This window comes from Phoca vitulina, unplaced genomic scaffold (assembly GCF_004348235.1).
Source record: "Phoca vitulina isolate PV1807 unplaced genomic scaffold, GSC_HSeal_1.0 scaffold6, whole genome shotgun sequence".
Lineage (NCBI taxonomy): Eukaryota > Metazoa > Chordata > Mammalia > Carnivora > Phocidae > Phoca > Phoca vitulina.
Window position 1 is genome coordinate 50,458,775 of NW_022589709.1, and position 24,181 is coordinate 50,482,955.

Consider the following 24,181-nt stretch of genomic DNA (forward strand, 5'->3'; position numbering starts at 1 on the left):
AGCCTTGCAGAGTGGAATTCAAGGGGCCTTTATCACATTCATGAACAGAGTACTGTTTTTACCTCCTTTTGAAGGATCATATTTTGTTAGCTTTCCTAAGACTTAGGGTCTTGGTTATTGTTGTGCATATATGAAAATACTAGTTGAGAATTGTAAGATGTATACAATTCTACCTTGTGGAAATCCAAATACATTAATATTTACTATATGCACCATTGTTGATAATGAAAGGGAGAGGACTGGAACTGGTAGTAGTATAAGCAGAGCCCTAAGTGATGAATTTCTTAAATTGTTCTTCCCTGTTTCCCAGCCAGGGAGGAACAAATTACTTTTCATTTGAATGTGCATTTATGCTTCGGGGCAGCTGTAGTGCACTTAGCAATCACTGCTTCTGTTTTAGGCAGTATACTAGACACTGGAGTTTACGAAGATACAGGTCATCCAGTCCTTGCCCTCCTCGGTCTTCTAGAGGGGAAGGATACAGCCCAAATCAGTTGTTAACCTCAGCTGCTCAGGCAGGCCCAGATGACTGTAGACAGCGAGTGCTCAGGACTTAGAAGGTTGGGGAGGGTTAACATACATAGCCTTGTGACCCTGAGTTCCCTAATGTTGGGTATTGGGTCTTGTTTATCTTTGCTTTCCTCTAACACGTAGCGCAGTTGTTTTCCTTTTGTTCTGCTTTTTAACTTTGCTTTTGCTTAGGTAGCTATTGTGTAGTTTGGGATTGGGGAGAACAGAATGTGGTAGAAGTGCAAAGATTGCATCTCCGTGGTGGCACGAGCAGACTGGCTGGGTTGGAGCAGTGGTTTTCTGTGAACAGACACTAGTAGGAGATAAAGCCTGAGAAAGTAGTTTTGCATCAGATTAATTTTGGCTTTATTTTTAAAATAGTAGGTACCCACTAAAGGTTTTTAAATGGTGGGGGTAGGGGCGCCTGGGTGGCTCGGTTGGTTAAACGTCTGCCTTTCGCTCAGGTCATGATCTCAGAGTCCTGGGATCGAGTCGTGCATCGGGCTCGCTGCTCAGCAGGGAGTCTCCCTCTGTGCTCTCTCTCAAGTAAATTAATAAAATCTTTTTTAAAAAAATAAATGGGGTAACCTTCAAAGTGGCATATTTGCCATAATGTAGACCTGAGGAATTTTCCTGAAAGTGTTGACATTGAAGTTTTTTTTAAATATCTCTGGCTTGAGAAAAATCTTGGCTCCCTTTTAGGTGCTACCTCCTGAACTTCTTCATTCCTTTTATGTTTTTACCCTTACTGTCTAGCCAACCCTGTTACCTGTAGTATTTTGCTTCCCTCCTTCCCCCTCTTCACTTACAGATCATCAGCTGAGGCCTTATCCTGCTTTGTTCAGAATTGTTATTTCAGAGAGAACTCCCATCCTGTTCTTTGATGTTGTATTTTTCTCCTTCGTTTTAGTCTCGCCTTCGCCAAGCTCTGCTCTCTACTGCGGAGGTAGCTCTGCTGCCTTTTCGTGAACACTTTTTTTTTTATTCTTCTCTTCCAGCCTATTTCTTCACCAGGCATGACCTTCCCTTCATTTCAGAAGTTTTAGGTTTTTGAAGCTTTGACAGTTTCGGTGGTTACTGATCTAGATCCTCTCTTTCTGTGGCAAATCCTAGTGTGAACTACATTTTTTAGTACCTGGTTACATAGTCTTTGTTTCAACTATGATGTGGTTTTCACAACTGAACTAGAACCTTCTTCATGGTAGGGACCATAACATATAGATGGCATTCTGTAAATGCTTATGGATTAGAGAGCTCAAGCCAGTGTTTATCTTGCAGAATTAGGAGTTTGGACATGTTACTGGTAGCCATTTGTCCATAAATAATGAGGGAGGTATAATTGATGAAGCAGTTCTGGGAGGACTTCTGACATAATCTTAAAACGAATACCTGAAGAATTAGATTATAGTAAAACTGAAGAAGATGCTGTGGGAATTCACAAAGATAGGTATTGTAGTTCTGATTATTAAAATACAAGATAATGCTAGACCATTACACAACTTGTCCTGAAAAAATGAGTTTTATATTCAGATTCAAATAAGTCTGCAAGTTAACTATCTTACAAGCATATGTTAGTCTCGCCTTTTCTCTTTGAAGTTCCTATAATCAGGTGGCTTTAAATTTCTTTACAGATGTTTCTGTACTTTGAAGATCATGGACTAGTGACATGCTCTGCTGACCATCTCATTATTTTGTGGAAAAATGGAGAAAGAGAATCTGGATTGCGCAGTTTAAAATTATTTCAAAAGTTAGAGGAGAATGGTGACTTATATCTTGCTGTCTAGTTGAAGGAATTTGGAACACATGTGCATGAACCTTGAACATCAAATATAGGGTAATACTCAAATTTGTAATGTATTATTTTTTTAAAGAGTTTAAGTAATCTCCACCCCCAGTGAGGGGCTCAAACTCACAACCCCCAGATCAAGAGCTGCAAGTTGTTTCTCAGGTATTAACATTCACAAGAGAATACACTGCAAGTTTTTTGTTTGACTTTTCACAGCAGTAACCTGAAACCACTGAGGAAATGGGTCTAATTTCAGCAGTGAATTTTCAGAAAGTATTCAGATCAGAGCACAAATATTGGTAAAGAATTTTAGCCTAGTTTCCGTATAGAAAATTTTTTTAAAATAACACTTAAATTGTATGAGCTTACGTTTAATGAGAAAGTGCTCAGAACCTCTCACTTCATTTAGTATAATTTCGTTGCCTCTAATTACATTCTTATTCATCACAAAAATTTTTTAAAAAGTTAAATGTACTTTCATTTAGGCCTTTCTGAATTTTGAAGTACCTGGCTTTATTCTCAAAATGAGTATTTTAACTATACCTGTTTTTAAAAAACTTATGAGCCTACTTTAAAAAATATAATAATTATAGAAGATATTTTGGGATAAAAATGAAAAATCCACTGAAAAACAGGTAGGACGTAGCACATCTTGAATTTACACCTTGAGACCTCCAGGAGATTGTGTTGCTGCTCAAGGGGTGCATGCTGGGTTTGAGCTGCTTCATTTGAACCTAGACCCTGTGAAGAGGTGGAAATAGAACAGCATAACTGTGGCATTCGTTAGAAGTTTTATTTTGTTCTTTGGTTTTCCTTAGAGCCTGTTGGATTAAGAATCTGTGTGATAAATATATCCTACCTCCTACAGATTCCCTGGTCTTTAGTAACTAATTAAGAATGTTCTATGAGCAAACTTGAGTCTCTTACTGTTTAATTCCAACTTTTTTTGTTGGTGGTGCCAAGTAATTTGTTTAAATGCCTTTGTTGTGTTTTAGTTTAGCTACTACAATTCCTATAAACTCAGATCAATAGGAATCTTACCAGGGTGTATTTTTTGCCCCCATGTGAATTGGCTGAATAGCGATTAGCTAGATTGGGACCGGACCAGCACCTAGCCCTCATATATGCCAGGGATGAGAGCTAGATCAGTAAAGAGGTACGGTGTTTCCCAAGTCAGAGACTGGAGCCGCAAGTACCTGATTGATCTTACTGTTCCTCCAATATGAAATACTTGAGAAAGGCTTCATTTGTGTAGTTACTTGCTGTGACCACTCAGATTTAATCCTCTTTATCACCCTACCAGCCTTAGAACAGAATATTCTTTCTCCCCTTTGGTACTAAAGAATAAAAATTAAAAAAGAAAGTGGAGTTATTCTTAAAGTGCTGATCAAAGAATCCTATTATGATGTTGGAAGACTGATCCTTCTCCTTTGCTCTCTGCCAATTCACCTGTTCATCCCACTCATCTCTAATGGAATTTTTATAAATTGTTTTTACTAGTTTTATCTTTGACCATTGCTTCCACAACTATCTACAGACTGGAAGAGCTAAGGTCATCTATGCCAGACCAATGCCCTAATGTTAGGAATGAGGAAACTGAGGCCCAGGCAGGTAAGGCCTTGCAATTAGCCCTATTCCATCAGATTGTTGATCACTTTAGTTAGGTATCTCTGAGTCATTTTCAGGCTTTAAAATTTTACTCAATAGCTGGACTTTCTTCTGTTACTAGCTAGCTTTTTCTTTGGACATTTTACATGAGGTCTTTTTCAAGTTGTTTTCTTGAGTTGTAGAAGACCTCTTCCATGAATTATACAAGGAATTCATAGATTTTTAACTGCTTTATTTCCTAATAGTTTTTGGGTTAGTAATCTATTCCCACGGAGTGACAAACTATAGGTGAGTTTTGGCAGCAACCAGTACTGTAAGCACCATCAATCCTCTTATCTGTCTGGAGGGAAGCCCCCCACTCAGGAAGATGGGAGCTTCTACTAGGGCTCAGACTTGATGGCTGCTCAGTAGTTGTATGTAGACTGCTGCTAGAAGTTGACCTTGAAGCACCCCAAGTAACACTATGTAGTGGGCCTTGTCATTTTTATTTAAAAATCCCCTATTACCTCCCTCTCTGGCTGTCTTCACATAATGCAAGCAAGAGCCTAAATTTCAGGGGCACTGTATCTTTCCTTTCTCAGCCGGAGGCTTGTTCTTTGCCCCCAAGACTAACCAGTCCTGACTTAGGAAGCAAATTTTAAAATCTAAAATTGGAAGTAAATAATGACTTCGAATTATAAAACATTGTTACCTCTACAAGAATGACCTTATAACTAACTTCTAGTGAAGTACTAGTCTTAATGTGACTTCTACCTATATTAGAGTGCATTCTTCTCAATCAGTAGGGGGTCCCTTCAACACAGAATGTTTTAGTAAACAACTAAGTATAAAGAGGCATTTATAATAGTTTATACCTGCTGAAAGACTATATGGGAGAATGCAATATTTAGTTAGCAATTCAGAGGATTACACACTGATTAAGATCATAGCTGTGCTAAAGCTTTGGTACCTGGCAGTCTTAAAGCCTTTAAGTTCTTATGAAATTAATTTGACATTACAGGGAGTAAGCTGTAACATTCATACAGAAAAAATGTTACTTACCGAATGGAACTGAAAGCGACATGGCAAGGTAAAGATTGTCCTTGTCTGGAGCAAGCTTCTGAAGCCTAGGCAAGTTATTTAGTTCTTTAAAATAGGATTTTGATATCCTGACTTTAATGTGTCTGAAAGTAAAGTGTGTGACTCATGAAATAAAGGACAGTAAAGCGAAATTTTGAAATAATGAAAAGTTTAGGCCAAAGAGATAAAATAAAAACAGCTGTTGGGAATGAAAAATGGCTGTAGGAATTTAGTTACAAGTACTTCACAAAAACATTTTCATCACATTTACATAGTGCAGCATTACAACACAAAGCTAGCTGCTGTCCTGACCAAGCACATTCGCTTTTCTAACAAAAATAATTTAGATACATTTCTTTACGTGGAATTGTCATATATGATTTCATTTTTTGGTACAAAACATAGAAAAAAAACATTGGCACATTATGTAGTGATAAGTCATTTTTTTTCTTCCCATGTACTGGTTTCAAGTGTTCTACATTCCAATTTTCATTTGAAAAAAGTAACTACTATTCAACTAATTCAGCCTCTGTTTATACCTCTTAAAAATGCAGCAGGGAGTACAGAGGATTTGAAAAGGAAAAGGAAGATACTTTGTTTACTGAGTTTGATATTTACAACACATAGAGAAGGGTTGTTTGGTAAAAGAGAAAGGAAAATCTCAAGTCTGACTTCATGTAGATCACAGAAAGTTTTCAAAAGAGCTGTATAAAAATATGCACTTGTGCTTTAGAAGCTTTTAGCATACAATTAAGAGCATAAAATAGTATTTACTGCTTCCCCTTATGCCTATTTTCTGATCTATTTACACATCTTGCAGTCTTGTCTTTTTTACATCATTAAAGCAAAATGGCAAGGTCTCAAATATAGATAGGTTAAAAACATCTGAACCTTGAAACTGCCCCATCCCTCCCCCAAATATATATGTATAGATGGTACACGGCACAACCTACTCCATGGACTGACTTACACCCAGTAAATTTAGAGTGCTTTAATAAAAATTTTAAACAGCAAATGTATATAAATTTTTTTTTTTAAAAAAAAAGCTTATCCAAGGGCATTCAAATTTAATGGCTTTTATATACTCACCATAGTGCCTTGTGACTGCCTCTGTAAACCAGGAATAAGGGAAGCTCTTGGATTCCACCCCCCAAACGAGGTGTCAGTCCCTTGCCCATCATGAAGGGCTTTGTGTTAGGCTGAATTCCTCTTCTAGAAGGAGGGCCACACAGGCTGCTACCGGTGTACAGCAGGCACTCACCAGGCCAAGGCGGTGGTCGGCCTTGGGTGTCACGCCACTGAGCAAAGGAATGGCTTAGCCATAGAGGCGGTGAAACTAACTCGTTTATCGGTAATTTGGTCCTAGTTGTTTTGCTCATTTTTTTTCTTACGTATTATGAATGCTTCTGACTGAGACTCTTGAGAAAAAAGTCAAGCTAAACAGTGATGGTGACTTTTATGGTAAGAGACGAGCTGAACACTAGCTAAGCTACTTTGTCATCCAGCAAGATGGGCTCACAGGCACCAAGTCTTTGCTGCGTGTGTCCTGCTAGTTATAGTAAATGAGCTCCATGGTTTGATGAGGACAGACAGGGTGACAACAGGACAAAGGATTTTGCCCTGTGTTTATTCTGTCACTTCAGTGTTCAAAAGAACATGTATTTTTCTTCATGGAATGTAACTTTCTAAAAATGCAGTTTGGGGACTTGGATGATTCAGAGTCCAATATTAAACACCATCTCTTTGGGGCGCCTGGGTGCTCAGTCGTTAAGCGTCTGCCTTCAGCTCAGGTCATGATCCCAGGGTCCTGGGATCGAGCCCTGCATCGGGCTCCCTGCTGAGCGGGGAGCCCGCTTCTCCCTCGCTCCCCCTGCTTGTGTTCCTGCTCTCGCTATCTCTCTCTCTGTCAAATAAATGAATAAAAAGTCTTAAAAAAAAAAACCATCTCTTTAACCTACACCTGTCCTTTTCACTAGAAAGGAATGCCTCTTATTTACATGACTGTGATTCACAGTGCCCTTGGCAGATCACGAGGTCCCCTTCTGTCTTGGCTCTAGCTGTCAGATGGAAGCCTCAGACTTTTGCACTTGAGGTCATCTAATGTCTTCCAGTGTTTGTAGTTATCAGCCAGATGTTGCATCAGGCCTGGCAGATGGGCAAAGGCTGCAAGGACATCAAAGGATCACAAGTTAGGTGGCCGGAACATGTGCAAGACTGGGGCTCTGTGGGACAGATTGGGGCTCAGAAGTGGAAGAGAGGTACCATAGTGCACACACCAGGATGAGAAGTAAGTTAACACTAGCTTCTGAAATACAAACAGGCCCTTGCAGTTAAAAATTGAAGCGCCACTTACCAGCAACATTACAGAATGTATTCAGTCTACTCTAAGTCACAGATTCTGTCAGTATTCTTTCTAGAGGTTCTCCAAGGACAGGCTAAAACTGTTGCAAGCTTTGGAAACCTATGCTTCCCAGAGGTTAAGACTTGGTGCTGCAGTTATCAAACATCCATTGAGTTTTCAAGGTGCTGGGCATGCAGAGTGCACATGCGCCCCACCCCATCTGGCTCCAAACAGCCGACAGCTAACTTTTCACACACACACAACCAAAATTTAACATTTCACTTACACCTTTAGGCCCAACTTGTGTCATTAACAAAATATTCTGTGGGGGGGTGACAGAACAACTTACCATCCCAAGCGTCAAACATGTCTGTTATGAAGTAGTCAATGAAGGAGATTTGGGATTTGGGGATGCTGCAGGTGTTCCGGTCAAACACTGGCATCACCACAGGGAGCCCCTGTCTCTTCTCCTCATCAGTCTACAAGACATGAGAACACAGGGCTGGGGCACCTGAGGAGCTGTCCCAGGAGCATCTCATTTCTCAGAACAACTCTAAACATGGGGCCTCATCCAATTGTAGGTATGAAGACATAGGTTCAGGAAGCTCCCGAGGCTTACGTAAGTCAACCACCCGATGAGCGGGGGTGACTAAAGGCAGGTCTTCTGACTCTGAAGTCTCTTGTATGATACCAGAGCCCCTCCTGAAGCACCGATCTCAGGATTTTTTTTTTTTTAAAGATTTATGTATTTGACAGAGATAGCGAGAGAAGGAACACAAGCAGGGGGAGTGGGAGAGGGAGAAGCAGGCTTCCCGCAGCGCAGGGAGCCCGATGCGGGGCTCGATCCCAGGACCCTGGGATCAGGACCTGAGCCGAAGGCAGACGCTTAACGACTGAGCCACCCAGGCGCCCCCGATCTCAGGATTCTTAACCCCTTTCCGGAGATGTTTCCAAAGTCCTACTAGCACCACCAAATGCTAACACAAATGGAATACTGCTCTTTACAGTGAGGGTGCAGAAGCGATGGGGGGGGTGTGAAGGGGCTTAGGCCTTAGCGTGGATCAAGGCACTGCCGCCAAACTGTACCAGGAGTCACTGTATTCTTGACTGTCACGTGCCTGAAGTTTAAAAAGCCAGTTCTACTTACCAATATCCTCATTAAAGCAGTAGGAATTATTAATATTAATACATTTTGACCTCTGAGTATATGTCCTTTTAAAATTCTCTGTTGTGACAAAATGGGAAGTACACTGAAGCCCTCACACTGCCTACCACAGTATAATGAGGTGGTCTGGAGGAAAAGCATTTATACAATTGAGCTGAAGCAGCCTCCTTGTTCTATTTTTACTTGAAAGAAGGACAAACTGATTGTTCAGGTTTGGGTACTGGTCATGTGGCTCTCTCAAGGAGTGTGTCAGTCTGAGAATTTTGCACAGTAGTGTGTGTTTATTTGTGTAAGGCCAGCCTGTACTGTGCTGAATATTAAGATCCCCATTTTCCTGATGGTGTGCTGAACCAGAGGCCAGCTGATCAGAGGCTTCGTTTCTGACTTTTGATTTTTAGGCCACAGTGCTTGTGAACATTAGTACATTCCTTTTTGGGAGAAGGACACCTGAACAAGAAACTTACATTAGATAATTTAAAAGTGCTTCTTTCCCATTCTCCATTCCCGTACTTAGAGAATAATTACGAGTAGGATTTTAAGCCCTCTCTATGGGTCCTGGGAGGTCCATTAATGGCCTCCTACCAGCTTTTGGCTCAGCTTGCTCATTTCAGGTTAATCGATAAAGGCATCTTTAAAATCTCCACTATTGTTCAAGGAGTAGTTTGGATTTTTTACTCTTACCCCTTCTCTCTGGCAAGCTCAGAACTGCCTGTCCTACTTTCCTTCACTTCAGGAGCTCGTCTTTCCGGCCTTGAAAGCTGCAGTTAACTTACTGAGTACTTGACTGGTCATGCCCCCGCCAGCCCTTCTGGACACGAGCCATTCTTTACCCTGCCTTCATGGTACACTCAGCCACACTGGCCCTCCCACAGTGCAGGACTTGTAACTGTGTGTGTGTTTCTGTCTCTGCCACACACATGCACCTCAGCCCTAGAGCCTCTTCCCTGGAAGTAGGCCTGTATTTCAGAAGGCATCTTGTGCTCTACTAATTTCTGGATTTTTTTTCCTTCAACTCCTTCACACTGGCAAATTGAACTACATATTGCTACTCTCCTTATATAAAAATTATATTTTTCTTCCTTACGAATTTTACACAGGATACTTTCTCCCCCAGAAAGTCCTTTCCTATTTCCATATATCTAAATCTTTTCAAAAAACAAAAACACAACTTTAATATCATTTCCCCCAAAGCTGCTTTTTTTTTTAATCATCTAGGAAACATATCTGAACTCAGATAGCACTTAGCATACCTCCTTTAGAGATACTTCCTATTTTTAGCGATCTGTGGACCTATCTATGTCTACACCTCTCCCCTACAGTTTATGAGCTGCCCATGAGTGGGAGTGTGTCGTGCTCCTATCTGTGTCCCCACAGGGCTCAGTGGAGAGAAGAATAACCTGGTAAGTGAATGGATGGTAGCCCAGTTTTTGTGAAAGTTCAGGATCTCACATTTTGATGATGAAACGATACTTCCAAAGGCTCAGTTTATCCCCTTTCTCCTAGAATGACTTTGGTCAGTGACCAGCCACGTCACTCACTCTTGGAAGGAACCAGAAGTCTACTCTGGGCCGGGGTGAGCCATTTCTTTCCAGAGAGGATTCATTTATTAATTGATGGCTACTCGACTGGAAAATCTCCGGAGTTCCATGACCTGGAGCCATTTCCAGAAGAGAAGTGGAGCTTCCCTAGAGAGGTGGTGTACCTGTGCAAAATACTCCTCAGAGATCCTCCCAGCCCATTCGATGCACAGGTCCAGGGGGCGACAAGGGTTGGCTACATCAGCACACTTGATCATCATACGCTTGATCAGGATTTGGTTTTCAGGAAAGTTCTTCCCAGTAGGGTTGCATTCACAGTCGCTGCCCTCAATCTGGAAAACAGATGGTCACATTAGGGTTAAAATGATGTTAGGACCACAGGGACCAGACATTAGATGGTCAGCACCCAGGCCCATTTAGACCTGACTGGGACTCAAGTTTTCCCATCCTTAATTCCATATATAATACACTGACCTATCCTTGTACAAAAATAACCTCAGTCAAGACAAAAGCAGTTTAAAACCTCAAACTCCCTATCACCACTCATCCAGTCCCTCGCTGTCATGCTCTTCCCCAGAGGTAACTATTACAAGCAGGGTTTGGATTTGTTTTTAGTAGTTTGTTATGTCATTTTCAAGGAGAGTTTTTCTCCGATTTTATCAGGATGTGTAAAAACAACTTCCAGGTTTTAAAAAAATCTATTAAAGAAAGATAGGAAAGAACACATACATATGACCCTTCAATCATTTCTTCACTTATTTCTACTACTTATGCCTGCTCTCTCCTTCTCTCTCCTATTACTTCTGTCCCATTCTTTCCCACTTTGTTTCTTTCTCTTAAGGCATCCGTCCACTCAGGCTTTCTTGGCTGCCGCTCTGAGTGGTGGCGAGTCATGAGCCATGTACATTCTGGGTGGGGTGGGGGGGGCAAAGAGCAGAAAGTGGCCTGGGGCTGGATGGGGTGTATTCAGTCCTGTTTAGAAAGACCGGTTATGCAGGAGTACAGACCTAGTGACCAATGTCAGGGGTCCTGAGCCAAGTGGCCAGCTCTGTGACTAGGCTTACATAAATGCAACAATAAGCCAATTACACAAAACCTGGAAGATTGCTATTTTCTGCTTGCAAAGACATCAGATTGTGTGAAAACACTTATATTTCCAGAGCTCTGCCAAGCTGAAAAATGGCATGACATTTTAAGGATTTTTGTTTTGAGACTAGACCTATTTATTAAACCATCAGTGGACAGAATTATGTTCTGAAGGTTATTCTTTTGATTACTTACCACTGGTAAAATACTGCTTACAGTAGACACTGTGGTAAATGATAAATCTCAACACAGAGCTGCTGGGAGCTTATTTTAATAGGTGAATTTCCTCAACTCTAAATTCTGTATAATTTTTCCCTCCTGAATCCCCAGATCCTTACCCCCTAAGTCAGTCTCCTAAAAAGAGAGGGCCCTGGCATTATGCTGTGGGACCCCTGGGGGATGAAGTAGAACAAGTGAGGTGGAACTGTCCATCTACGCTGGTCATGTGAAGGGTCCTACACAAACAGTCTCCTTACTGATCATCAAGTTACTTTTAAGACAACCGTTCATCATCCATCCACATACGCAACCTCTTCTCAATGAAAATGAGCATAAAGCTTTCCTAATTTTACAGGGCTATGAACAGCTTCATGGTTTCGGAGGTCAGTTGAACTCATTTTAAGATGTGGACGTTCTGTGCATGTTTCTAAAACCCAAGTTTGGAAGGGCTTTAAGGCAGGACTAGGGTATATCAGTAAATTTTAAAAAGGAAAAATGACATAAATGCTTTTGTTTTCAACTAGCACTCACAGTTTGACTCTATGGAGTTTTTAGGTACTGATGTTTTTAATGCAAGTCAGCAGAAGTACAGTTCTTTAAAATATCCACTTTTTTTCCTAATACTAAATTTCAGCTTCTATTTTATTTTTTTATTTTATTGAATTATTTTAATTCCAGTATAGTTAATATACAGTGTTGAATCACTATATTGTACACCTGAAACTAACAGTTGTACACATTGCTCAAGTGTTCATCAGGGCGAGTGTGCTCTTTTATCCCCATCACCTATTTCCCTCCCTTCCTTCCATCCACGTCCCCTCTGGTAACCACCAAGTTTGTTCCCTATAGTTAAGAGTGTTTCCTGGTTTGTCTCTCTTTTTTAAAATAGCCACTTTTGAGGTCTCAAATGACAGAAAATTAGAAAGGGCTTTGGATCCTCTAAAATACCCCCATTTAGGCTAGCCTCTGCTGTCTGCAGGCCTGTCTTCTTACTCTTTGGGCCTACCACCTCCTGTCACCATGGGCCTTATCTCAGGACCTTTCTTTCAAGGAGCTCAGGGTTACTGTGGCCAGCACTTCCAGCCCTTCTTCACCAACTCCGAGCAGATAACCACCTTGTATTCAGGATGAAGAGAAAGTGTGTTGAGGCCAGAGTAGCCTCTAATGGAAATAATACTTGGATGTATCTTATTACAGGGGAAATGCTTACCTCAGCTGCCATTGGCTTATTGATGCTGTTCACAAATTTGTTCACATGTTCAAAGTGTTTGGTCATCTCTGTTGCTAAAACCATGTCAATAATAGCCTGGCGCAGTGTTCGATAATGGGTCCTAAAATAACCAGAAGACAAAGAGCCTTGTTCATATCAGGTCCAGAATGAGAACTGTTCTGCTACCATTTCACCACACTTCCACAGTGTGGGAGGAAGCTGGGGGCACAGAGTTGAGAACTGAGTGCAGATCATCAAGTTTACCTGCTCCTCTTCCCAGTAAGCCAGGACCTGTTGACGCCATTCCATGGGCCCCAGTACAGCTGACCCTTGTAGGACATGTTGTGTGTGTGTGTGTGTGTGTGTGTGTGTGTGTGTGTGTGTGTGTGTGAGAGAGAGAGAGAGAGAGAGAGAGAGAGAGATGTCACGTAGTAGGCACTTATTTTACAAAGTAGTTTCCTTCTACCTTCCCTTGGCAACACAGAAACAGCCAGGTGGAAGGAAATGACAAGTTCCTGCCCGGCAAGACTGGCGGCTCAGACATGGAGATTTCTGTTACAGAGACTTGTCTGTACTCCTTTAGCTGGTGGCATTGGAATAATGTTTTCCCATGAATAAGTGATTCTCTAAGTTAGATAGAAGGGGTAATTACTCTCCAGTTCCTATCATCTTTTTCTAACTTCCAGGAGCCAGAACGGAGAGCTGAGTAAAGTTGGCTCTTGGAGAAAATTCTTTCAGTGAAAGTTCTAAAAACAGTCCTTGACACTGATGAAACGTTCTGAAGGTGGAATAACTGGTCTCCATGTTTTCTCAGATTTCTGGAAACTAAAGAGTTAGGTTCCTGTTGACGCATTGTCCCTGAGGCCAAAGTGAGCTCTGTGCTCTGTGCATGCTTGGCCCTCCAGAAGTCTGCTGCTCTGCGGGAACTAGCCGTAGCCTGACTGCAGGGTTAGGGCAGCTGACAGGAATTGCTCCTGTCTGTTCCCAGCTGTCCCACTCTGCCCAGATGGGAGTACAACGGCCAGGAAGGGGGAAGCCTGTCCAACCCTTTGGGCTCTAACAAGTCTGCTGGGACCTGTCGAACAACACTATCTCCTCATGTGTTACGTTTTTAAGGGGCAAACATTGAACTGGGGAAAGATGAGGAAGGATGCATCTTCCTTGAGTTAACAAAAGGTGGGATGTCCTCCTGGGAGGGTATAAATATCTGCTGTACTTACTAGTAAGACAATATTTTAAGTATTTTGTATGTAAAACGTGTCCATGAACCCACTGAAAACCAAACGAAATTCAGAAAGATGAAAGCAGTCTGAAAAGTACAGGTAAGCTTATAAGGGCAAGATTACTATTTTGTTGTCTGATACAGTGGTCCAACTATTGTTATTTCTCCTTGTCCTTACCCTATGAAGCAGCTAAGTACTTGGAGAAGTTAGGGAAAACGGTATTTCCCACTTATACTTCACAAACCTGAGCACAGGAACCCAAGCACAACAAACCTGTCAATGTTCTTGAAAATGTTGCACTTGCTGTCCTTGGCTGTGAGCTGGAAAGCCAGCGCGGTGTGGTGGCTCTCCAGGACAGCGGTGTCGTTATAGAGCACGGCGAGTTCACTGCCTGCATTGCACAGGAAGGAGTTGGTCCTTCCTGGGTGATCCACGTCATGCACTGTGGCGGCGATCAGTGCTGCCACCTCATCCAGCTGATCAAGGCTTCCCTGGGGCCACGGGGAGGCAAGGTTGAACATTATCCACTGGATGTCAGAGACCTACACTCCTGTCTGACCCTCAGGAGGGACAGGATTATCAGAATATTTTCTTAGCCTGATGAGCCTTCTCTGACTTTCTAGAAATTGAGAGGCTACCTAGGATATGCAGCATAGTGGAGTATCTGGAGGGAAACCGAAATCTGAGCTGTGCCGTATGACAGATATATTAAAATGGATGCCTAAATTCTTCTCCTGGCACCCACTCACTCCAGTTCTTTCCAGGAAGAAGCGAAACAGGCCTTTTCAAATGCTGGCCCGGTGGTATTGCTATGACACTTCCCCATGGGTGGAGAGAACACAGAGTGGCCTCCGGTCACAAGTAGTACTTATTTTATGTGCTTACTTACGCAAAGAATGAGAGAATGGCAGTAAATGGCACACATACATCAGAACTCTTCACACAGAGGTAAAAGGATTCGAGCCAAGCAGTACAGGAGAACCAAGGACAAGAAAAAGAATTTCCCCAGGACAACTAAGGTTAAGGCAGCTCTCGCAGTTAAAAACAAAATTCAGCTCTAAGCTAGCAGGTAGGTGGCAAAGGCAAAAAGGGAGACCCTCTTTCTTAAGCTCTTGTTATGAAATCTGAGAACACAAACCAGAGTGTAAGGGCATACAAATGTTTTCTCAGATTGCAGCTTTAGGAGGAGGTTATTAAATGGGCTACTATCATGTACGAGATCCTATACCTTAGGACTTCATTCAGTAATCTTTTATTACAGGCTTACTGGGCTTTAGTTAGTAGAGTGCAGGCACTACAATGATGAACTACACTGGCATGCCTTCTGCACTGATGGGGTTGACAGGTTAGTGGGAAAGGCACAAATCTCACACACACACACACACACAGAAGTAAAAGTAACTAAATCTCTGAGCTCAAGAGCCCCTTCCAGCCCAATTCTCCAAGGTTCCTTGCCGTTCTACATTTTCTGCCGAGGCTGTCAGAATTAGAAAATGTCTTTGGAATTTTAAGTATATGAAAGCCTTAGCCTTGTTTCCAGTGCGACTTGAGCAATTCAATCAGAATTTGAAGACACTAACAGAACTCACAATTAAAAGGAAAATTCTTAGAGGAGGGAGAGTAAGGAAGATGATAGGGTGACCAAGAACTCCCTGACTCATCAAGCATTTAATCTCTATTTTTCTAGCGTGGTTCTGCTTGAGTGAGGTTAATCTCCAACTCTGGACTGCAGGGGCTGCCAGCACTTTGGTCTTGGCATTCGTGCTTGAGGACTTGTCCTGCACTGGCCGTGTGCAGCCTCAGTGGGGCAGTATCTCATGCAGTGTGTGGTGGAGGACTGTGAGCCCGGAGTAGGGAGCTGGAAGGGCTGTGGCTCCTCCAAGAAGGGGCTATACAAACCTAGGCTCATGTCACCTTTCTAAACCGTAGGTGATAAAGATCTTCAAAAGCATCACTCTTGGACCACATTCTTCACTTTGTTGATGATGAAAGTGAATACCAAGCTCAGCTTTTGTCTGATCAGCTTTGGCAAACTCTCCCCATTTTGGTGCCACTTCTGCTCCTTCTAGCTGACCCACTACCACTCTTCTAAGTACCCAGGGTCTTAAGAATAAAGAAATGATCTCATGTCAGGCCATTGCAGATTCATACAAATTTCAGTCTCTAGATAGCAATTCTCCCAGGGGCATCCACGTTCTAAGCTTCAGTTCTAATTGTAGCGCAGGAATTACAAGCTTAATTACGAGCTTCACTGTGCCCCAAGTGATGGTGGATGGGAAGGAGGGGGGAAGGGGATCTCTTGCCAGCTGCACATGGGGGTACCCAGGGCTTCCTATAAATCAGCCCCTGTACGTGACACCACTGACTTCTAAGTAAGACTGAGGGACGGGGAACTCTCTCAGAATTATGTAAGTCATCAGTACAGGATATACACATTCACACCTACACAAAACACACACATATATGTATGATCAGCCGAATGTGGGATGGCTCATTACTGTCTGGATTATAATATGCCATTGGCCAAATTCTGATCCTAAAATGTCACCTCTAGACCGAGTAACCACTTGCTGTAATAATCAAGTCCTGTCCTCCCTCCCTCACAAAGGCCTCCTTGTACGTGGAGAATGGGTTCATGAATCAGCCAGCCATGTAAAGGAGTCTCTACAGTGACATCAATTATTACTTTAGGCATTTGCGGGAGGGGAGAGCCGGGAGAAGAGGCCATGTCTTTACAACATCAACATGAGCAGTTAATTTGATCACTCAAAAAAATGTCAGATTGGTTGCAGTTTATATATATATATTAGCTATTTGCCTTATATATTTAGTAAGATTGAGCTCCTGGACCTCCAATTTAGGCAAGTAAGTAGACCATGGTATCAGAATTCTACCTTCACTCGTTCCTTTCCGAGGAAGAAGGCAGTGGCGTGCAGGACATCGGCGGCATGGGTGGAGTTATGGTAGGCATTGGAGGAGTGGTAGTTGGCTTCAATCACTTGGAGCCAGGCGCGAAGAGTAGTTTCAGAGCAGTGTAAAAATTCACAAACTCCAAACCGAGAAAATACCTTTAAGCCCAGGTAAACCAATGGCCTGGAAAACAGGAAAACAAACCCTGATTCATTGTATTCACTGGTCTAGAAACTGCTTTCTTTGATGACACTGGGGAATAGAGGCATTTTTCTTTAGACGTTTTTACTTCACATGCACAAGGGCATAAAAGTATCTCCTCCCCAAATTAGAAGGAGAGAGAACATCAGTCACCTCTTTACAAGTAGGTGCCTCAGGCGATCAATACATAGGATTTCTAGATTGTCTTTAAGTCATATAGCCTTCAGTGGTTTCAGCAACCAAGATAGATCCCTGATAGTCCTTCCCCATCTCTACTTCCATATAAGCTCTGCACTTCCTCTGTGTCCCCTCAGGAAGTTACTGAGCATAAGGACAGTCGTCTCTGCAAAGTCCTATCATTTACAGTCACATTACTTATGTACAGGTAAGAATCATTCACATCCTATACACCAACCGCGCCAGAAGAAAGCCTTCTCCTACTATAGAAGAGGGCTTTCTGAGTTATTTAATTATTTCCCTGCCTCCCGGATAGATCCAAAGTCAAATCTGTAGTGCTCTCAAACTCATTTTGTAAGGTGGAACTTCAACAGTTTGGAGCTGAGAGTACCTGGAACTCTTGGCTCACTAGCACAAAGGAATGACCTGGATAAATCTGAAAAGGACACACAGTAAGTCCTCATCCTCGGTCATCATCAGGCTAATCCCACATCTTACCAACTCCGTCTCCATAAAGGAGCTCACTCAGGGGCCACAGTCTCTCTGCTTGTTCGACATTCCAGCATGGCATGACAGGTAGAACCTGTGAAGTTTCTTGTGGCAAGAACTCACGTCTCCCTCAAAGTTTCCAGATGTGACAGTCTTGAGCATGGCCATCAATCTTTCCCCACCTGCAGCCAGAGAAGCCACATACCTTTTATGTGTAACAGCTTCCAATTCAAAGATGTTGAACTCCCAGCTTTCTTCATTATCAAGTAATCGAGCGATACAAGGGGGGACATCGTTGATGGTTACTGGCATCGCAAGGTGACTGTGACTCTGGTGCACATCTGAGCAAACAGATGGGGTTGGGGAGGCTGGTTAATTGCGTAATCTTGAGTGCCCCTGAGCATCTGTCATCGTCTTCATGGTTGCTACTAGAAAGGAAGTCTTGAACTTCTAAGGGTGGAAAGATTTTTCACTTCAGGGTTCTCTTACATTATGAAACTTCCAGATCCCCCAACAAAAAATAAAAATAAAAAAATCATCCCATTTAACTGTCTGTTTAAATGTACAGAGATGTGCAATTCTACCTCAGACAGTGCTCAAAGAAGTAATATTTTAATGAGGAGACCTGGTTTCAAATGAAGACCACAGAGACCATGAACTCCAATGAGACCAAGAGAAAGTAACACCAACACCCTCCCCAAACAATAATCCCAACATGGGGCAAGGCACAAGCTGGAGACTGGCCATCACCATAATGTGGGCAGATGATAACTTACTCTTAGTGAACACATACTCGTTTCCTGACAACCTTCTCAAGCCATCCTGGAATAAAGAAAGCTACTATTAGAAGCATGCTTTCCATGCTCTTAGCATTGTTCTCTTATTTCTTCCATTAGCCTGAGACCTTCATCCTGAACAACCCAATCTGGAACTCCAAGTTGAAGCTCAAAATTAAATCAGAACAGTATCTACAAGACAGAGGATATTCTCCCTTCCACAGCTATTAGCCCCAGGAGATGGAGAATTGAGAATAAAGTGGCTAGGACTTCATTCAGGTTTCACACCTGACCTCTGAGTTGCCCTCGTTCTCACTCCATCTTTGTCTTCTGGCTTTTTGAAGCCTCATTCGTGCAACTGCAGAAGGGTCCTGCTTTTGGATGTGGGTTATTTTGAAGGGACCCCACTTACCCTTATAGGGACTGTGTTATTCTTGTGTTCTTACATTTACATATTGGGGAACCGAAGTCTTGGGCCACATTTTGGGGATGACTTAATGTAAAGATGTAAAAAGGGTGGGCTGATTTTTGACTAATACCTAAATTTTTTCCAACTCTATTTTCTGTTTTGCAACATGGGCATTACAACTAGCCTTTAAAAGAAAAGTTTCTGGATTTGAGATCTTTGGTGGGGGGAGAGCATAAGGGAGTGGAAAGAATTCCAATGATCTCCATTAGTACTAGGCTCTTGAACTAGGCCCCAGATGTTTCTGCATCTGTTTCCTTCCCTCTGCTTTCTACCCTTGAGTACCTAATTATTTAGATCTTTGCTTAAAAGTCATAATTGTCTCTCTAGAAAGTGTGTGCTAAGGTTTGAAGTATTAATGAAAAGGGGCACTCTGGTGGCTCAGTCAGTTAAGCCTCCAACTCTTTTTTTTCCCCCCCTAAAGATTTTATTTATTTGACAGACAGGGAGAGGCAGAAGCAGGCTCCCCATGGAGCAGGAAGCCTGACCTGGGGCTCAATCCCAGGACCCGGGGCTCAATCCCAGGACCCGGGGATCATGATCTGAGCTGAAGGCCGACGCTCAACTAAGCCACCCAGGTGCCCAAGCCTCCAACTCTTGATTCCTTCTGCCCCGCCCCGTCACGTGCTCCCCTTCTTTAAAATAAATAAATAAATAAATCTTTAAAAACAAAGTATTAATGAAGGGCTTTCCTGAAGTCACACCTTGGATCTTTAGGCCAAGACCTTAATTTTTAAAACTCTATCAATAGACAAATAACAGTGGCTACAACTGTCTTGTTGTAAGGGAGGTATCACAAGGTAGTCCTGGATTTTTTTTGCCTTTCTTTTTCTGGTTCCCTAAAACCAAATAAAGGTAGGTAGAATCCTACACTGGTTCCTCACAGCCTTACCTGCAGAGGAACCACAAGATGGTACGCCAACAGGGGGAAGGAGGACAGGTAACTGGGTTCCGAGAACCAGAATGCTCCCAGTGCGACTCTGCCGTGGCTGCCCCCCTGCAAGACCCCGCCAACCCTCTCCAGCACTAAGTCTACACTGCACTGCGATGGGACAACCCAGGCCGGCCCAGGGACAGGAAAGCATTGAGAGGTCACTCCAATTACAGGTTCATTAAAGACCTTCAGCAGGAACAAGGAGAATGGACTACAAAGCCAGTCAACCCAGCATTTGGTGACAGGGCTGGACAGAAGTCTTCAAAGTAAAACACACAGATGAGTTTGTTTTCCTCCCAAAGAATTCTTCCAGTTTCAGCCTCTGATAAGGATTACAAATGAGTAATTTGAATTTTCTCCTTTTTCTTCACTTGCTGGTGGATGATGATTACCACCAAATCACAGCAAAACACAAGAACAGATGAGTCCTTAGACATCAGCTGCTCCTGGTGGTTACAGACGGTGGTGGGATTGGCCTGCTGGCAGGGGGGGATCCCTCCTCCCCTCGCCCTATGGAGCCACAACAGCTCAGCTCTGCCTTTACCGGATTGTAAAGGGAACTTCTATATAAGCTTTGATTTAAAGAACGGATTCTCTAAGATTTTGGGAACTAGTGCTCTAGTCTAAGTACAAACCCTTTCATAATCTAAAGAGTCTGCAGTCCAAGGAAACCTAGCCATATCCCTCAATCCAGTACTGCCCCAGGTCAAGGGGAGGACGTGCATACTTCACCCTCAATCAGCTGCCTACTACTCTTTACTGTAATGATGATTCTGCAGGACTGTCTCCCATTGCTGTGGTCAGTTAGCTTCATGGAAAGATAAATTCAAGAATTCCTTGAATTATACCACACATATAATACATAAATTTTGGTGCAGATGCTTCTGGTTATGCTGACATTAGCCCACACAACAGGCGTTTCTGCAACTATAGGCACCAGTTTCTATGTTACATGTTCTGTGTGCCCTGGAGGGCACTTCATGTCTCTCCCCTGCATTTCTGGGTTTTCCTCATCACTCACAGTCATCAGGCCTCCAACGAGATCACTGGTGTGGGGATCTTCATCTTTGGTACCCAGCTGAGGGGAATACAGTTCTGTGGTCCGTAAAATTTCTAGAACTCTGTCCAAGGCTTCTGCTACTGTAACGGGGCTGTTCTCTTGGGCTGCATTGATTATATTTATAACCTAAGGAAGTAAAGAGAGAAAGAATAAATTTGAGGATATTAGGATTCTAATTCCCAGAAGTTAAACGTATGCCTGGAAATGGTAAGAAATCAGATGGTAACACATTTTATTGTTCAAAATGATCCATGTTTCCACACAACCAGTCCATTCTTCCTGCGGTGTGCCCTTCATCCTCCCTCTCCTGGTGGTGCTCCTACCTTGGAAATTACATTCCTTCCAGCTTCTTTGCTGATCCTCCTCTAGCTCTTTTCTACAGGTTGGAGCTCCTCAGAGATTGGTGCTGGGCTTTCTCTCACTCCCCAGTCCTTCCAGAGATAAGCTATTTCCATGATTTTGGACCCATATGATCCATATGTTAAGGACCCTCAAATTTACATCCCTGTCTCAACTCCTTTTTGACCTTCAAGTTTATATATTCAACGGCCTATCTGATGTATCTATTGAAATGTCTTACTTACATGTCCAAAACTAAATTCATGATATTGCTCCCTTCTCCCCAAAGCAAGCAAGTGAACAAATGGAACAAAAAAATCAAAGACAAGAGCTCCTTCTCTGGTCTCTACACTGGAGCAAAAGAAAACAACACTTTTATCCACTTGTCCTCAAACCCAAAACCTGGGAGGCCCCAACTGACAAACAGCTTTCCCCATTTCTCTGCCCACTCTCCTAGTGTCACTTGTCACTGAATTAAATGGATTCTACCCCTAAATATTTCTTCATCTATTCATTTCTATCTCCACTGCTTTAACTCTAGTCCAACTAACACCACTTCTTGGTCTAGAATTCTGGAAAACCCCTAACTGGTCTCTTCTCTTTCATTCTTGACATTTCTAGTCCATTCTCTTCATGGCAGCTGGGTGTTCTTTTTAATAAACATACTTGATCATGTCACTCCCCCACTTGAAACTCTTCAGTGGTTTATTCTGCACAGAACTAAAATATGAACCCTTCCTGGCAGCTCCGTGTCACCAGCTTCTCCCCTCCCTTCCCACCCCCAGTCTCCAAGCTCTAGCCACCCATACTTCCTTTCAGGTCTTCAAATACTCCAATCCCCCTTCCTCATCTCTTTGCTGCTTCCCTTGCTGTGCTTGCTGTCCACAATTCTCTTCTCCCACCTCTTCCAACATCCTTGCATGCTTCAGTTCTTACTTCAAACATTATTTCCTCTATAGAGAGCTCTCCCTGATCACCTCACCCAATGTAAATAGGCCGTAATTTTTCTCTTAGAACCCTATTGTATTCCTTACTAATAGTCATTGCAATTTGTAACTACAAATTTATTTATTACGTATTTATTTAATATCTGTTTCCCCTCCATGGTATTAGTAGTAAGTCACTCATCACTTTATTTCCAGAAGTTAATCCAGTGCTGGGTAACTCTGATTGCAGAGTGGAGGAGGCAGCTGCCACTCACCTTTGTGATGGGAGCCTCGATGGTCATGGAATGGATCCTTGCCATGGATGGATAGCGACGATTCTGTAGGCTTGGTGCTGAAGAGAATAAAGGAAGTTGTATCTGGTTCTGGTTCTGGTGGCTCAGCTTGGCTAAATGCACCAAAGGAACCCTTCATGGACTGATTCTCATAGGAATGCTTCCCCACTGCCCTCCACAAAGCAAAGGATTTGCCCATCTTTTAATCCTAAAATAGGGCTCAGAGATCAGGCACTACTTGCCAAAGTCTAGAAAGGGTGTTCTGGCCTGGAACCTTGATGGCAGGTAGGTTTGAGGAGTCCCATTTCCAGAAGGGAAATTTCAGAGAGGGTTAATGGGATCCTGAGGCCCCATCTCACTTTCCCATAAATTACTGAAGCCCAACTTGGGCAGTTCCTAACTTTCAGTCCCCAGCTGTTGGCCATGTAAGCGGATAACTGCAGTGTGGGAGAGGAAGCAGGGGCCATGGTCAGGGTGGGTGCAGATGAGAGAGTCCTCTCTCTGTAGTAATTAGGGCCAGGCACTCGACCTCCCTGAGCCTCTAGGTTCTTAACACCCAGAATCCAGTGATGGTTCTAGCTCTAATCTATAGAAACTTTCATTTTAAATTCTAATTTTAAAATTTATTTTTTTGTTATTTTTAAATTCCAATACAGTTTTAAAAAGTGTTATATTAGTTTTGGGTGTATAATATAGTGATTCAACAATTCTATACATTACTCAGCACTCATCATGGTAAGTGTGCTCTTTATCTCCATCACCTATTCACCCATCCCCCCCACCAGCCTCCCCTGGTAACCACCAGTTTGTTCTCTATAGGTAAGAGTCTGTTTTCTGTTTTCTGTTTTTTGTGTGGGTTTTTTTGGCTTTATTTGCTTCTTACATTCCACATGAGTGAAATCATATAGTATTTGTCTTTCTGACTTATTTCATTTAGCATTATACTCTCCAGATCCATCCACGTGGTTGCAAACAGCTAGATTCCATGTTTTGTTATGGCTGAGAAATACTACATTGTGTGTGTGTGTGTATTACATATAATAATATACATATATATTACATATAATATATATTACATCTTTTTTTCTTTCTACTACATTGTGTGTATATATTATATATGATATATACAGTTACATATATATATATACACACATATATTACATATATATACATATACATATTACATCTTTTTTTGAATCCATTCATCTATCAATGGACACTTGGGCAGCTTCCATAATTTATCTATTGTAAATAATGCTGCAATGACCATAGGGGTGCATGTATCTTTTTATATCCGTGTTTTTGTATTTTTTTTTTTTTAAAGATTTATTTATTTGACAGAGAGACACAGCGAGAGAGGGAACACAAGCAGGGGGAGTGGGAGAGGGAGAAGCAGACTTCCCGCGGAGCAGGGAGCCCGATGCGGGGCTTGATCCCAGGACCCTGGGACCACGACCCGAGCCAAAGGCAGACGCTTAACGACTGAGCCACCCAGGGGCCCCAGTGTTTTTGTATTCTATGGGTAAAGACCCAGTAGTGGAATTATTGGATCTTATGGTAATTCTTTGAGGAACCTCCATACTTTTTTCCATGGTGGCTGCATCAATCTGCATTCCCACCAACAGTGCACAAGGGTTCCTTTTTCTCCACATCCTCACCAACACTTGTTACTTCTCATGTTTCTGATTTTAGCCATTCTGACAGGTGTGAGGTGATATCTCATCATGGTTTTGATTTGCATTTCCCTGATGATGAGTGATGTTGAGCATCTTTTCATTTGTCTGTTGACCATCTGGATGTCTTCTCTGGATAAACATCTTCATGTCTTCTGCCCATTTTTAATCAGATTATTTGTGGTTTTGTTG

At 42.4% G+C, this 24,181-nt stretch overlaps 2 protein-coding genes across 8 annotated transcripts in view; one reads left to right on the top strand and one right to left on the bottom strand.

Annotated features, from left to right (window-relative positions):
- The window catches only part of WDR41 (WD repeat domain 41), a 53,281-nt gene extending 46,505 nt beyond the window's left edge, over positions 1–6,776 (top strand). For both annotated transcript variants that reach the window (XM_032404146.1, XM_032404147.1), the window contains exon 13: positions 2,142–6,776. In XM_032404146.1, the coding sequence (XP_032260037.1) occupies positions 2,142–2,294 (153 nt within the window). In that variant the 3' untranslated portion in view covers positions 2,295–6,776. The remainder of the gene's footprint in view (positions 1–2,141) is intronic.
- Positions 6,777–6,833: 57 nt separating this feature from the next.
- PDE8B (phosphodiesterase 8B) overlaps positions 6,834–24,181 on the bottom strand; it is a 247,949-nt gene continuing 230,601 nt past the window's right edge. For all 6 annotated transcript variants that reach the window (XM_032404155.1, XM_032404154.1, XM_032404153.1 and 3 more), the window contains 10 exons: positions 22,299–22,375; positions 20,720–20,884; positions 18,299–18,344; positions 17,728–17,863; positions 16,640–16,838; positions 14,019–14,236; positions 12,523–12,643; positions 10,172–10,339; positions 7,654–7,783; positions 6,834–7,126 (listed from right to left, as the gene is read on the bottom strand). In XM_032404155.1, the coding sequence (XP_032260046.1) occupies positions 7,017–7,126; positions 7,654–7,783; positions 10,172–10,339; positions 12,523–12,643; positions 14,019–14,236; positions 16,640–16,838; positions 17,728–17,863; positions 18,299–18,344; positions 20,720–20,884; positions 22,299–22,375 (1,370 nt within the window). In that variant the 3' untranslated portion in view covers positions 6,834–7,016. The remainder of the gene's footprint in view (positions 7,127–7,653; positions 7,784–10,171; positions 10,340–12,522; positions 12,644–14,018; positions 14,237–16,639; positions 16,839–17,727; positions 17,864–18,298; positions 18,345–20,719; positions 20,885–22,298; positions 22,376–24,181) is intronic.